Below are 15,319 nucleotides of genomic sequence, written 5' to 3' on the forward strand. Positions count from 1 at the left end.
TGGAGGCAGGAGCACTTAGTCTTCTGCCAGTGGAGGGGGGGCCAGATGGAGCTGGAAGGTCTCGTTCTGGAAGACACTGCTGGTGGCTGGGTCCCCGTGGGAAACACTGAGCAGCCCGTGCTTCTCACCGTGGCCACGAGACAGTTCTGTCAGGAGAGCCAGCTGCAAGACAGAACAGTTCTGTCAGGAGAGCCAGCTGCAAGACAGACCCAGACAGGTCACCTCGGGTGGGGCAGACTGCTTGGAAACACTCCTGCAAGGTGTAGAAAGATCAGGTGCTGATGGGGGGCTCAGATTTTTCCTGCAGCAATCAGAACACCTTCACACATGTAAAGGAAAGGGTATGTATGGTGTGCAGTGACCCTAGAGTCCTCAGTGCAGGACAACAGTCCTGACCTGAACAACTTTCTAGGCATCTTTAGGTTGTTTTAAAGGTTCATAATTGAAAAACAATCCCAGAACAAGCTGAAAGTGCCAACTGCTGCAGTCAAAACAGGCAGTGTGACCATGGGAGCCATGCAGTGTCTGAAGGACAGGTTATTTCCAAACCTAAAATGTATCTGAGAAACCAGGGACACTTTTTCAGGCCCAGCCTCAAGGCGAGAGGCATTTCTATGGTTCCACTGCCAGGGAATTCCCCAGGTGCCAGGCAGTGAGGCTGCCTGCAAACAGCCAGCTCTGCACACACCCACTTGCCAGCACTGAAGGAAACCCAAGGGGAAAGGCTGAGCCCAGCAGGCTGTGCCAACCCCTGGCTTGACAACACCCCCCACACCCCCAGCAGCTGCCTCCAAAAGGCATCAGGGGAACATACCCTGGAGGTTCCTCGGTTCAGTCGGCAGAGCTGGTCAAAAGCCTGGATTTGCTGAGGATCCAGAGACTCTGAACCTGTCTGATAAAAGAGAGTGAGAAGGTTACAGAAACACCACACAACAAGATGTCAAGTTCATACACACAGAAACTCATCTCTGTTCCTGTTCTTGGGCATGAAGCAGCTGGACTGCAGGCTGCTGGCGGGGCTTTGGAACCATCTCTCCACATCCAGGAGCTGCTCTGTGCACCTGTGTTTTGGGGACAAAGAAACTCCTATAATTGCACAAAGGACAGAGACACCCTTACATCCACAGAGACTTGCTGTTGGAATCCAGCTGAGAGCAGACAGACCAACAGTCCTGGGTCACCTTCTGAGGGGAGAAAAAGCAGAAGAAAAAAGAAGCAGAAAGAGAAAGAAAAGGGGCGTGGGAAAACTCCCCCACAGCCAGCTGGGGAGAGAAGTAACGGGTCTCTGTGGAGGAGCAGCCTCTGCTGGGCTCTTCCCAGGCAGCAGCAGCTCCCCCAGGCCTTTCTGACATCTCCTGATGTCCCCCCAGCCCCACTCAGCCTCCCCACACAGTGAGTGACTCAGGCTGCGCGTGGCTGTCGGGGATGATAATGGTGCCAATGACTATTATCTGCTGATGGTATCTCTCCTGAGGTCCATTCTTTCCCCTGGTAGGATGTTACAGACTAAAAGCTGGGAAAGAAAGGGTGAAAAGGAGGGGGGGGTCGCAGGGGGACTCACACATCAGTGGCAGCCACGTCCCCTGAGATACTGGGCAAGAGGGACAGGGTAGTCCTGCCCAGCAGGGCCAGTTGGCAGGGCAGGAGCAGGTGTCACCCCAGCAGCTTCAGAGTTGCAGGTTTGGGCAGGATTGCAAACGGAAGGACCCACACAGCCCATGACATGAGCACTGAAGCAAGGAGGGCTGGGTGGATGCTCAGCCTACTTTAAAAGGCATCATTTACATATCCCAGGGAGAGATGACAGAGCATCACAGACTCTTGTAGGTTTGTTCCATTTTACCACATCACAATGTTTCTATTTTGAATGTTTCTGCTCATATTACAAAGCAAAAGTATCATCAAGAAACTACAAGAGGAGCCAGGGAGAACAGCCTCCCTCATGAGCAGCAATCTGGCATCTGTTGTCCCTGGAGATCTATTTTTAAGGGAACATTCAATGTTCATTCTCAAATATTTTCCCCAAAATACATTTCTCAAGGGCTATTAACCCAAAATGCTTCAGCCCTACCCACTTCAGTGGGTGCTGACTGAAGTTGCACATAGTTTGAATGTTCTTTGGCAATGGATCAAGCCCAACATAAAGAACTTGCATCACTGCCTTTAAGGAGCATGATGAAGGCCAAGCTCCTGGCCAGACAAAGGCAGAAGGGGCTTCCTTGCTCCTCTGGAGGGAGGCAGGATCTTCTGCCCCACCCAAGAGCCATGTTGTCCCCAGATATCAACAAAACACTGACCTGGGAATGCTTTACCTAGACCCTTGGGTTTGCTTCCTGCAACACCTTTACCTGTCCCACTCTTCTGGCAGCTTCTCCATCCCACACTCCCCTTCCCACCCAGCTCTGAGCACTGCACAGCCAGGGCAGGATCTGGCCACCCACCCCATCATCATGAGAAGGTCACCAAGACATATCAGAGCTGGTGAGTCAGGGGGAAGATGCCCTAAACCCATCACAGGTTTCCCAAAGCCTGAGTAGCTCCTTTCCTCTCCTGAAGCCACATGCATCTTGTCTTTGTGATGTTCACCAAACAGTCTAAGAGAGGAATGCAGTGCAGATGGCTTATGCTGGAAGCACGTGCTCAAACTCACTTCTTCCTCCTCAAGATACTCTTTATACTGTAAAACAACTACTTGCTAATGACCAGCCAAGGAGCCAAACACCCATGTTCCCTGCACACGTGGCACTTTGAACGAGGGAGCCTGTGCCAGGGAGGGTCACGTATCCACAGCTGGCAGGTTGTACAGGCACTTCCGAGGGACAGGCAGGTCATTCCCATTCGGAAAAAAAAACAACAAAAAGCAAGGAAAAACACCCTCCACAGTTGCTGTGGCCACAGACGTTCAAGGACAAGGAAAATGCACCATAATTGGCCCTCTCCTGCCATCTCTGCCAAGCGTGTGTAACTATCAATCAGGCTGTTCACCAGGCTGATGAGCTGAAATATTGCAGGCAGTTCTTCCTGTTGTCATGGAAACAACTGCTGTCAGGCCTTTTCCTTTTATAACCCTGTCACTGAAGGGATGTTTTCATTCAAGAGCTCTAGGGAGCTCAGCCCCAGCACTGGGGCAGCAGTGCCATCCACTCTGCTCTCCTGCCCTCGGTGCTTCTGCAGGACCAGCCAGCTCCCTGCTGGCCAGATCCATAGCAAGGCCTTCAGCACCTCCAAGCCATTCCCAGACAAATCCTTCTGCCCCTTTGGAGAGGCCTCAGACCAGATGGAGAACCTAAAGAGATGCAATTTCTCCTTTGGAGGATCAGGGCCAGCAAGGAGAAGAAAGGTCCCTTTTTGGCTGACAGTTCTCACAGATGTCACCACTCTAATGCTAATTCTGTTGCACATTTTGCTTCCACGTGTTCCACCCCTCTCTGGCAGTCACCACACAGCCCTCCCAAGCCTGCAATTATCTTTAAATTAACAGCTCCAAAATCCATCATTAGCTAGTGCCTGAGCAAAGCAGATGACACAGCAGCTGTAAGCAGAGGCACCATTAACAGCCACCCCAAGAGACCCATCCAAGTGCTGCCTCTCTGAGGTACCTTCCACAGGGCACTGCAGCACCTTTCAGAGCACCAGAGCACCACACTGCCCCAAGGGCTGCTCCATCACACAGGGCAGATGCAGCCAGAACTCCTGGGGATGGTTTCAAGATTTCTAGGAAGAAAAGCAACACCCACCTCCCCATGTACTGAGCTGAATCCACGGGCAATGGACACCAAGTCCACCTCCTGCCATTGCTCCCTGCAGCTGGACACTTGCTTCCCCAGGGCCCAGGCAGCCTTACAAAAAGGTTCCCAAATTCTTTTTTTTTTTTTTTTGCACTATCAGCTGAGCCCGTTAATGTAAAACTAAGCACATCTACTTCTCTTCTGGAGGCTAAAGACCTGCTGTATGCATGGGACTCCCAGGAGCCTGGAACAGTCAACCAAGAAGAGAGGAAGGCAGAGGCAGCGGCTGACCCAAAGTCACTAGAATGACACCAACACTGCACAATTATTAAACTTCAGAAAACCTCAGGACATCCCTGGTGGAGCAGAAGTGTGATGCAAACCTCAGCAGAGCTCCTGCAGAGCTCTGCACAGCTGTCCTGCTGTGGGACAGACACAGCCCAGCCCAGCCCCACAGTGTGAGCACCAGGTCTGGCAGGCCCCTGTGGGCAGAGCAGGTCCCAGAGGCACTGGAGCTGTGCTGAGGCAGCAAAATGTGCTGCTTCAAGAGCTCTGGCTGGGGTGCAGAGCAGCAGAGCCCCTTGTCCTGCTGCCTGAGGGCAAACAGATGCTGCAGTGACTGAGGAGAGAGGAGGAAGAACAATTTAATGCAGAGAGTATTAAATACCCAGTGTTCAACATCCAGAAAGGCACAGGTGCATCTCCATTCTGTTCCCCTCGTCCTCCCACTACAAGCCCTTGTCAAAAATCCCTCTCCAGCTTTCCTGGAGCCTGTTCTACAGATCCTCCTAGATATGAAATGTTTTATTAAAAGGGAGACAAAATTCAAAACCCTGTAAGTATAGGTTCTTTGAAACCGAGATGTAAAGCTTACCCACTGAGATTCTGCCATCTCTTCTCTGCTCTGGGACACAACCCTTCCCAGGGGCTCCCAGGAGCACAGGGAACCAGGCTCCCTGGGCTGTGCTGAGCAGGCTGCTCCAGGGCAGCCTCTCACAGCTCCTACAGCACCAGACTTTGGGTTCTGGGCACTAAGAAGAAACTTCTGCCAGGTGGCTCCATGTGAAGGTCAGGGGACACAGTTACAGTTCAGTGTGATTTTCTCAAATAAAACTTCAAGAGAATGAACTAACCTAGGAAAAGTCCAAGAAAGCAGTTGATTTTGATTTAAAGGCTGCTAAAGGATAATTATGTTTTTTAAATTAGGCTTTTTGAATTTGTATTTAATTTTCTGTTTCAGCTTTGGTGCCAGCCCTCCTCTAGCTGCTAGTTAGGGGCTCCCACACTGGATTTTCTTCCAGATAAATAATTTGTATTTCCAATATATTACAAGATATCTTAAAACACAGATGTTGTGCTGATGAGAAGCCAACAGTACAAAGTGTCTCCAGCTCCTTCCTCACATGGATTTCCTACACATCCTTGAAGAAGTTAATGAATCTACCATGACAACCAAGTCCAAAGCCAAAGGACTGGGCATCTTCTCAGTTAATACATAAATGGAATCTTCTCTACCAAGGAGAACACACAATCCTGGAACTCTCTAAAATGCTAATTATCTGCTTGGTGTTATCTGGGGAGGGGGGAAATAAATCACACCTGGGTATTTTCAAAGTTATAAAGCCCTTGGAAAATGTTTATAGTGCTGGGAGTCAAGCTCAGAACTGATGGTCACCGTGACACTGCAAACAGTAAAACTGGCTCTGCCTTCTCACTGACAAAGGTCACGGAACATCTGCTGAGCTCTGAAGTAAGTACTGGTGAGAAACACGTCCTCAGCTGCTGCTGCTGGTGTCCAGGGGGACACTGCTCAGCTCAGGGTGTCAGGACCTGAGGGACAGGCTGCAGAACAGGCCTCAAAGGTGGAGTCTGACAGATAGGATTAACTCCGGATCACGTTCGTTGTCCGTCCTGGTGCGACTTCACGGGACTCAATTCCTGAATAAAACACATCTGGACAGCTCTAACAACAGTGCCCTTAGAACTCACAGGTATTCTCACACATGGAGTAACCAGAACACATCCGCTGAGGGGCTCAGGGCACCTTTTGCAGAGCTGATGGTCTGAGAGCCAAGACGTGCTCCTCTCCCCAGCCCCTGAGCTGGCAGAACAAACGGCATACACAAACCACCTCAACTTCAACAAGGCAAAAGAGGTTTGGAGATAACTGACTTAGACACCAGGACAAGTTCACTTAAATATTCAGGCAGAAGCCCAGCTGCTGTGTTTTCACCTGCCATGCCTCAGGTACCTTCAGGCAGCAGGACCCAAACAAACACTGCTGGTTTTAAATGGGACTAAAAACACCACCAGCTCTGATTTCTGTTTACGCTCATTTCTGGCACCACAGGAGGAAAAGGAGCATGGAAAGGTGATCAGTTTAGACACAGATTAGCACCCTTGGGATAAGGTTTAAGGAATAACACAGAAAACACAAAATTTTGGGAGGAAAACCAGGGAAAAGGCCTTTGGCCCTTCCCTTCCCCCACGACAGGGCAGACTCTTTCAAACCCTCATCAGATCAAGGCTGCATTTCAGTAACTGCTGTCACCAGAGTCACTGAGGGTTCAGGGCTGGCTTGTGGCATCTCCACCTCCCCCAGATCCAAGGTGATTGCTACAGAAGTCAGGCATGCAAAGAAGGGACAGAGAAAACACTGTTGGGCTGTCCTTTCACATCTAAATCTCAATGATGTTGAAAAATTCAAGCTGACAGCCTTTGTTTCAAGAGAGCAGAATTGGTGCTGTGAAACATGTTCCAGATGCTCAGTGGCATTTTGCAGTATGAATCTACTCCTAAGTCAAGGCTTGCTAAGAAAATAAAAACCTGAGAAAAAGGCTCCCTAGATTTTGCCAAGAGACAGACATAAGCTTTTAGGGTCTTCCAAGTGGTTGCAAAGAAATCACCTGCCCACAGATCTGTATGGGGAATGTCCCCAGAACCTGGGAGCTGGCTCTCCAGGGTTAGGGAAGGAGGGCTGAACACAGCTGTCTTGGTGTAACCTCCCTCTGGGATCTCCTGCTCCATGTTTCCAGCTGCCAAAGCAAGAGCATGACCAACACGGAGCTCTGGGTCTGCCAGGAGGCAGTGGAGCCAAGAGGAAGTAGAAGCTGGTACAAGGAGCGGCTGACCAGGCCAAGAAGGACCCTTGGGAACAGATGGATGTGGCTCGGAGCAGGGGGAGGCCTGCAACTCTTCCCCTTTCCTCCCATCCCTGTGCTTGCCCACCCCTCCTCTCTCCAGTGTTGTGCATCACCCCCCAGGCTAGTGGGGAACCTCCCAAGCAGACCTGAGCTCTCCACAAACCAGTGAAGCCTGAGGAGCAATCCTGGTTTCAGGCTTAGTTCTCTGCTCCAGCTGACATGAGGCTGCCCCAGCCTGGCCAACCCCTGGGCAGCAGCTGCCTCCAGCAGTGCTTCTGTGTCCCAGGAACCCTCCTGGCCTCTGGCTCTCAGCAGTGGAGGAGCCTGGGGACAGCACAGCCACAACCTCCACTGCCCTTGCCAGCACTGCCCCCAGAAGAAAGTCTGTTCCCTAACTCAGAGCAACTACAGCCTGGCCAGAAGAATCATCACCCCCCGGGGTTAATGACTTGTCACCACAGAGCAGCAATTGTTGAACAAACAAACTGCCTGGAGAAGCTGGAGATTTTCCAGTCTTTTGCCAGAGTCTAAATATATTCAACTTTTTAAAGACCTAACTATGCAGCAGTTTAATCACATGTGAGCACAACAGTTAAATATTATAATTATGAGGAACATCAGCAACTTGGAGAGGATCTGGGCCATCAGAAGGAGGAGGTGGGGGGCTTGGAGCTGGAGCCAAGCTCTGCTGGGCTGGCTGTACAGAGCAGGAGCCACAGCTTCTCTACCAGGAGCACAGCAGGGAAGCACCCAGCACTCTCTGATGGGCTGGTGGGGACATCTTCTAGCTGATGGTAGATGATCCTGCTAAAATCCCTTTTCTTCCCCATCCAGTCTCTCCACATCTCCCTTCAAGCCCTGCATCCCAGCCAGCCCCTTCCCTTTTACAGAGGGATCAGTTACCTGAAAGGAAGCACCTTCTCCTCCCTGTCCCCATCATTCCCAGGGCACCTGGAGCATTTTCTGCTCCAGGGCACGTCCAGCAGAGGGGACACCCAGGGGTTCTCTGACTGACCCATGAGAAACCCAGTGGTATCAAATCTCAGGCACTTTAATGGTGAGTGTCATTTTAGTGCTTAAAAAATGCACTAAAGGCCTTTGGCCTTTAGAGTTAAACCTGGTGGTCACCCCCATTTGCCCACATCCCTTTGGAGCAGAAGTGCAGGTGACACAACACAGGGCTGCTGGTTCTACCTAACTTCAGAGCCAGGATCCACAATTCCCTGCAGCAGGATGGCACATGCCTCATGCCAAGCAGTTGTGAGCAGACTGTTTGGATTTGCAGTCTCCTGGGAAAGCTCTTCCTTCTGTCATCAACTAACACAATCTGACTGCTAAGGCTGCATGGTGCTCCATGCCCTCCTCAGAGATCACCTCCCCCAAGTCTCCCTTGGAGCAGGAAGCTTCTTGGTTGGTTAATGCAGCAGCTGCTGGAAGTTGTCTGATGCTGTTCACTCTCTTTTCATCTGAATTGATTTGGCAGAAACTGAAATTATCTTCTAGAGCAAAACAAAAGTGCTCTCTAAAAACCTGCTCCAAGATTAAGTTACTTTGGTTTCAGGAGTGAAAAAACATTCCTTTGCAAGCCCCTCAGTTCCAGAAGGACAGGGAACTGCTGGAAAGAGCCCAGGGCAGAGGCACAGAGATGCTGGAGGGAGTGGAACATCTCCCTGCTGAGGAAAGGCTGAGGGAGCTGGGGCTGCTGGGCTTGGAGAAGAGGAGACTGAGGGGCCACCTCATCCATGGGCACAAATCTGTTCAGGGCAGTGTCAGGAGGGCAGAGCCAGGCTTTGTGCAGTGATGTCCAGTGACAGGACAAGGGGCAGTGGGTGCAAACTGGAGCACAGGAGGGTCCATGTGAATCTCAGGAAAAACTTCTTTGCTGTGAGAGCGACAGAGTCCTGGGCCAGGCTGCCCAGAGAGGCTGTGGAGTCTCCTTCACGGAGACATTCAAACCCCCCTGGACACGTTCCTGTATGATGTGCTCTGGGTGACCCTGCTCTGGCAGGGGGGTTGGACTGGGTGGTCTTTCCAGGTCCCTTCCAAACCCTTGGATTCTGTGATTCTGTGAAGTGTTTGTGTGGTGACAAACACACCAAGTGCTCACAGACATTTAGGAACAAACCCTGATCAGTGACTGTCCTCACTGGAACCCTGGGCAGCTGAGTTCAGTTCCCCCCACTGCAATATCCCTCACAGACAATATCCCAATATCCCAACAAGCCACCTGCCATTTTTCCTTACAATCCACAGTGCCATGGCAGGGAAAAGGCAGAAGCAAACATAAGGAGAGAGGACTTGTGCTTGAAGTGGGGATGGTGACAATTCTCACGCACAAATACTGACAGTAAATGCCAACTAATGATCTGCCCTCTCACTGAAATCCAGCCCCATTGGTCCTGTTCACACACAAGTTCCTGAAAACATCAGGCAAACACTTAGGAAGTCAAATCAATTCCAGATCTTTTACACAGAGCCAGGTTACCTGTTAGGATGGTAAGAACATGATGGCAGAACAGAGAACCCACGATCCAGCCACCAGGAACGTGCCAGCTTTCAATACAAGTGTTCTCTAAAACACACCTAAAAACAGTTGGAAAGGACCTGTCCTCAACAAGACAAGTGTGGTGGATGCATCCAGCAGGCAATCAGCTGCAAGCATCCAGCTTCCCCTCACACTGGCTAAGCACTTCCCAGACCCTCTGGATGGACTCAGTGCCATCACTCTACCAAGAGAAAGTGACCTTGATCCATGTGACTGGTGAGCTGCAGATAATGTTTGAGAGTTACTGACCATGGGCTTGGCTGGAAGCACAGCCAGACATGAACAAAGTGATGAAGTCCATAAGCACTGCTCAAAGTTCACTTGGAGAGAAAGGGCCTCACAAACCTTACCTGTGCCAAGGAGGCTCCACTTCCTTTTTTTAGCTCTGCCAAGTTCTCGCTCAGTTTTCCTCCCTTGTTACTCGAGTTGCATTTATAGCACATCCACCTCATCAGGCCCTTGGTGACAGTGCCACACTCCTTACTCAGCAGACACAGGGAGTGGTACAAGTGGCCACAGCTGCAAGAGAAGAGACCCTGCCAGGTGCTGGGCAGTGCAGGGGAGGGAGGGGAAGGGGCGCCCAAGGGGACACAGGCTGCTTGCCTGGGAACACGGATCAGCAGCTCCTTCACACCCCCACACCCATTTCTGGACTTGCAAAATCACAGCAGCTGTCCATTGCTGATACAGTTACAGACCATAACACTAAGGTAATAATGACCTTGTCTAAATGTACATGCACCTAGTGAGAGATAGGAAGAGCTGAGGTGCCAGCAGAGCACAGTCAGGGCTGCAGGAGAGCCCAGGTATGCAGGAAGGCAGGCCCAAGGTGCTGCAAGTGCTCAGCCTGCTCTGCTGGCAGAGGGGGCAGTTGGAGTGGCACAGAACTCTGCAACCACCCCAGCCAGGCAGAGCTGGCTGCAGGCAGGGGGCTGGCTCTGATGGGAATGCAGAGGCAGCCCCTCCACAGGGCCAGGGACACAGCTCATGGGAACACACACACACATGGCTACTTGTCTAAGTCCAAGACTAGTAGCTCTTCCTTTTTCTCTCTTGTCATTTAAAACTTCTAACATGATCACAGCTGTGACTTTACCTGAAAACAATTATTTCATCAGCAGTTTCTTGCCTTCTTTTGTACTGCTGGAGACAGATGCAGCAGTAATCCTGCTTTGGGGTAAGCCCTCTAGTGACAGAAGCTCTTAGGTTACACAGGGACCAGTGGAGATCATGGTTTAAAAGATTTGTAGTTGTCTCTAAAAGGGTCTGTGTGGAAGACAAAATACAGAATAACCAGGTCAGTTTGTCATCTCCACACTGCAGAAACTCTGTCCTAATCAATTCTTCATAACAAGCAGCTTAACAGATTAGTAAGGGCAAAAGCAGCCCAACAAAATTGTTTCTCTATGTTTTCCAGCCACTGCTCTCAAAACACTTATCCTTTCATCACATGTTAATAGAGGCAATACCTTTTCACTCTTAAATAGATGAGTGCTTTATTGATTTTTGTCAGAGAGCATTAAGAGAGACATGATAGGCTCACTTTGTCATCTTCCATACCAAATCCTCCTTTTTTTCACCTGGTAAGCTACTGCTTACACCCTCCAATCTGGTAGAAAAGTGCTGATAAAAATCAAAGCCCAAATGCACTCTCACAATTAAAAGATGAAAAAGCCACTGAGCTTCCTATCTGCTAATCCTCCCCAACAGAGATTTCCATTTCTGAGGAGCAAAAATGCCCTTAGTTTGTAGCAGTCAGTGCTTCTTTCAGCAGCTGTGGGCTGTGATCTGTCTGCAGCAGCAGCTCACAAAGGGCTGCAGAGGTTGTAGGGGCGGGTCAGGTCTGGGTTGGTCCAGATGTGACATGCAGCCTGTCCCAGACAACTGGCAGGCAATGCCAGGGCCTGTCCCAAGCACCAAAACAGAGATCAGGGCTCTGTATGTTCAGCCCTCTTCAGTAAAGCTGTTTTCCAGTTTATTTTTTACATGGGCTGTTGCTGCCTGGAGGCCCAGGAGGGAGCTGGGGAGGCAGTGCCAGAGGGCAGGCAGGGCAAGGGAGGCTGGGGAAGGTTGTGCCTCCTGTCCTGGGGAAGAGGAGTTGTAGGAAACTGCTGAAGTTTGGAGACTGCCTGGGATCTCAGGCTGGCCAGAGAAAGGCAGGAGTGAGATAAAAGTGAAATCTCACCAGGGGACAAAGGAAGTGCAGCATGACCATTGAGAAGTGGCAAAACAGCCTCATTTAAAAAGCTCTTATTTAAAATCAAAAGACAAAACACATTGGGGTTGTGCTTTTGGATCCTTAACTGCAGGATGAGCTGGAGAAAAGCAGATGCTTATCCTTACAGTACATTTAACACCAAACTGAACTACAGGGGTGTTCACCATGTGTCTTCAATGCAATCTGCCAGCAATGCACACTCTTTCCCCTTCACCAACCAAAAATTTCATCACTTGCACATCTATTTACTTTGTCTTGCAGAGATAAATGACAAATGAGAGAGCCTAGTAGGCTGGACAGATAAAAGTAATCCCTGTTCACAGCAGTGGGCAGAACAGAAATGCATGCAACTTACTTGCTCATAGTTAAAAGTGTCGAGCATTCCCAGGACAAGGCCTTGAATTTCTCCAAGTTTCCCTTTTCCATAAACTGGGTCCTGTATGAAGAAAAGAAAAGCTGCTGCTGAATCACAGGATATGAACATTCTGGGGTTTTTTTAAATATTTTTTTTCCCTGCAGGCTGGCACTGCAAGAAGTTGTGACTCCAGGTTTAACTGTGTATGTGCACAAGGAGAACAGAACAAACCTGTGTGTTGGTGAGGAAACTGGTAATTAGCAAAACTGAGCAGATGACATCATCAGTACTAATTACTGTGCTTGGATCAAAAGACTTCAGGTGTGACCTTGGAAACTTCATTCAGCAGATATAAAAACTGACTGGAGAAGGAGTTTGAGGAGTATCAGGAAACACCCTGTGGAGCTCCTGGGCTGCCCCTGCCTGGCTCTGAGGGCAATGAACTCCTGAGCCTCTGGGCATCCTGGGGTCCCCACAGGCTCAGTGCACACCCCATCACCCCTGGAGTCACTGAGTGGTGGGGTTGGATGGGACCTCTGGGGATCACCCAGACCAACCCCCCTGCCAGAGCAGGATCCCCTACAGCAGATCCCACAGGAACACATCCAGGTGAGGCTGAAATGTCTGCAGGGATGGAGACTCCACAGCCTCCCTGGGCAGCCTGTCCCAGGGCTCTGTCACCCTCCCAGGCAAGAAGCTTTTCCTCATGTTGAACTTGACCCTCCTGAGCTCCAGTTTGTGCCCATTGCCCCTTGTCCTGTCCCTGGACACCCCTGAGCAGAGTCTGGCCCATCCTCCTGCCACCCCCTGCAGATATTGATCAGCACTGATCAGATCCCCCCTCAGCCTCCTTTTCTCCAGCTGAGCAGCCCCAGCTCTCCCAGCCTTTCCTCACAGGCAGATGCTCCAGCTCCTCAGGGACAGGCTGAGGCAGCACAGGCCCAGCAGAATGCAGGACTCCCAGGCAGTCCTGCTCTCACATCCCAGATGACAGATGATCATACAGAGAACAGGGGCCTGCAGCTCTGCTGCTGCTGCAGGGAACATCTCCACGTGACCAGGAGCAGCTGCATTTCTGTGCCCAGCAGCACAAGTGAAGGGTTGTGGTTCAAGTCATTGCCCTGAGCAGCTCAACCACTTTCCTTAGGCCTGCTCCAAACTGAACATCCACTTAAAATCACAGAATTGTCACGATTGGAAAGGGCCTCTAAGACCACCAAGTCCAACCAGCAACACAAACCAACTTTGGACATTGGAACATGCCCTGACATCCGAAATCTACATGGCTTTTGAGTCCCTCCAGGGATGGTGACTCCCCCCCCTACCTCCCTGGGCAGCCTGTCCCAGTGCCTGACCACTCTTCCAGTAAAGAAACTCTTCCTCATCTCCAGTCTGACTCTCCCCTGGTGCAGCTTCAGGCCATTTCCTCTGGTCCTGTTGTTACCCACATGGGAGAACAGCCTCCCCAGCACCCCCTGAAGCACAGCTCCTGTCCTGCCTCCATTCCTGCCCAAGACCTGCCCAAGAGCCAAGCACACACCTGCCAGCAGGACAAGTCTAGCTGGGAATGCCTCAAAAGAGGCTCTAGTAACAGAAATCCCAGTTCCTAACAGGTAGCCATGGAACTGGATGTGGAAAAAGGCCTTCAGCCTTGCTGGGAGGCAGTGGGGGAAGCTGCTGGGAGGGGCTGCCTGGTGGGATGGGAAAGGCACTGGTGAAAAACCAGAGATGGACTGGCAAGGTGTGAAAAGTAACCCAGAGAGAAGAAAAACAGTGGAGAGACAGTGGAAACTGGAACAGAAGGAGCTGAATGAACAAGCTCTGGATGGGAGGGATGAGAAAAGGGGCAGGAGTCTGTGCTGGGACTGAGAGTGAGGAGCAGAGAGGATGATCAAAAGCGAAGAAGCAAGTGCTACTAAAGTAGCATGAAGTTCCAGTGTAAGATACCCAGGGAGGTCACCAGGACAGTCACAGACACAGAGTCACGCAATTTTTGAGCAACAGTCTTCAGAGAAGTGTGACAGGCTGAAACACCAGCACCTAAGCCTAAATAAAACCAACACCGAGCAGTATCAACAGATGCAAAATCAGCTCAGAACAAAGACCTCAGCACGCTGCAGCAGCTACTTTTTTACTAGGTGAACAGTGAAGCTTCAAACAACACTAAGTTTTCTTTCTGCATGCATAATTTAAAAGCAACAGCATGGAAACTACACCAGATTGAGTCACCCTATGAATTATGGAGGGCAACAGGGAACTCGGGACTCCCAGCAGCGCGTACGTGATCCAGAACAGAAGGCAGGTTATTTTGGTACCCACCAGTTTCCTACAGCACTCAGGTATATGGCCAAGGAAGCTCACACAGGTGACTCACAAACTCTACAGATGCAATCAAACTCCCCAAGCTGCAAGTGGAGACTTTCAAAGCAACTTCCTTCATGTCTGGATAGAGAATGAGGAGGAAGAAGAGACAGGAAGACAGAAGAGTCACCTACAGCTTTGCAGAGGAGGGACACGAAGCTGAGGGCCAAGTTGCTGTTGCTCAGTTTGTCTCATTTCATGCTTAATGACCTCTAACAAATGGCAGGTAAGAGGAGAATGGACTTTTCTCCACAGAGGAGCTATGTGCTCCAGCCAGTCACATCCAAGTGGTGAAGCTGATGCAGCTTCCCTGCCAGCAGCCACCGCACACCCTGGGCTGCAGCTGCTCACCTGCATGGGATCCTGGCACCTTTCCAGCAAGTTGTAATGCTTCCTTCCAATTTGCTGGTTTCAGCCCCCATAAAATTGACAGTCACAAGAGCCTTGTGGGATCACTTACTTTTATGGAGGAGTATGTTTCATTAATTCCACCTTATAAAACTGGTCTCTGTTTGGAATTCGTGCTCCAAACAGCCCGTGTGGTATGGCACGTTAGTAACAGCAAGTTGCACCAAGCCAGGCACAGATCACAGGCTGGGATTTCCCTGGGGATGTGGCTCAGCACGGGAAGCCAAAGCCAAACTCACTGCCCAGGGCTGCTAATGGATCAGGAAAAGCTGGCACTTCTCCAGCTGCAAGGCAGAGGTGCTCATCCAGCCTTCCAGCCCCTTCTGTCTCCTCTATTTCCATCTCCTCCTGGTTCCAGGAAATGGCACTTGCTTTGCTAGTAGCACTCACAGAACTGTGCTAATAAATGCACTACAAATTCAGCAAACACATTAATTGGCAGGTTGTTCCATCTGTAAGGGGACAGAACAACTCTTGTACATGAAACTTATCCCAGGGTTGACCTTCCGCACTAGAAGGAACAAGAAGAGGCAGGATCCTGAGCAGAGATGGAAAAGAGTC

At 50.5% G+C, this 15,319-nt stretch overlaps 1 protein-coding gene across 1 annotated transcript in view; it reads right to left on the reverse strand.

Annotated features, from left to right (window-relative positions):
• Window positions 1-15,319, reverse strand: part of VPS8 (vacuolar protein sorting 8 homolog (S. cerevisiae)) — a 93,963-nt gene continuing 78,644 nt past the window's right edge. The window contains exons 42-46 of the mRNA XM_009993533.1: window positions 11,990-12,070; window positions 10,513-10,682; window positions 9,767-9,935; window positions 815-892; window positions 1-162 (exon numbers count right to left, since the gene is read on the reverse strand). Coding sequence (XP_009991835.1) covers window positions 16-162; window positions 815-892; window positions 9,767-9,935; window positions 10,513-10,682; window positions 11,990-12,070 — 645 coding nt within the window. The 3' untranslated portion in view covers window positions 1-15. The remainder of the gene's footprint in view (window positions 163-814; window positions 893-9,766; window positions 9,936-10,512; window positions 10,683-11,989; window positions 12,071-15,319) is intronic.

This window comes from Chaetura pelagica, unplaced genomic scaffold (genome assembly GCF_000747805.2).
Source record: "Chaetura pelagica isolate M959 unplaced genomic scaffold, ChaPel_1.0 scaffold192, whole genome shotgun sequence".
Lineage (NCBI taxonomy): Eukaryota > Metazoa > Chordata > Aves > Apodiformes > Apodidae > Chaetura > Chaetura pelagica.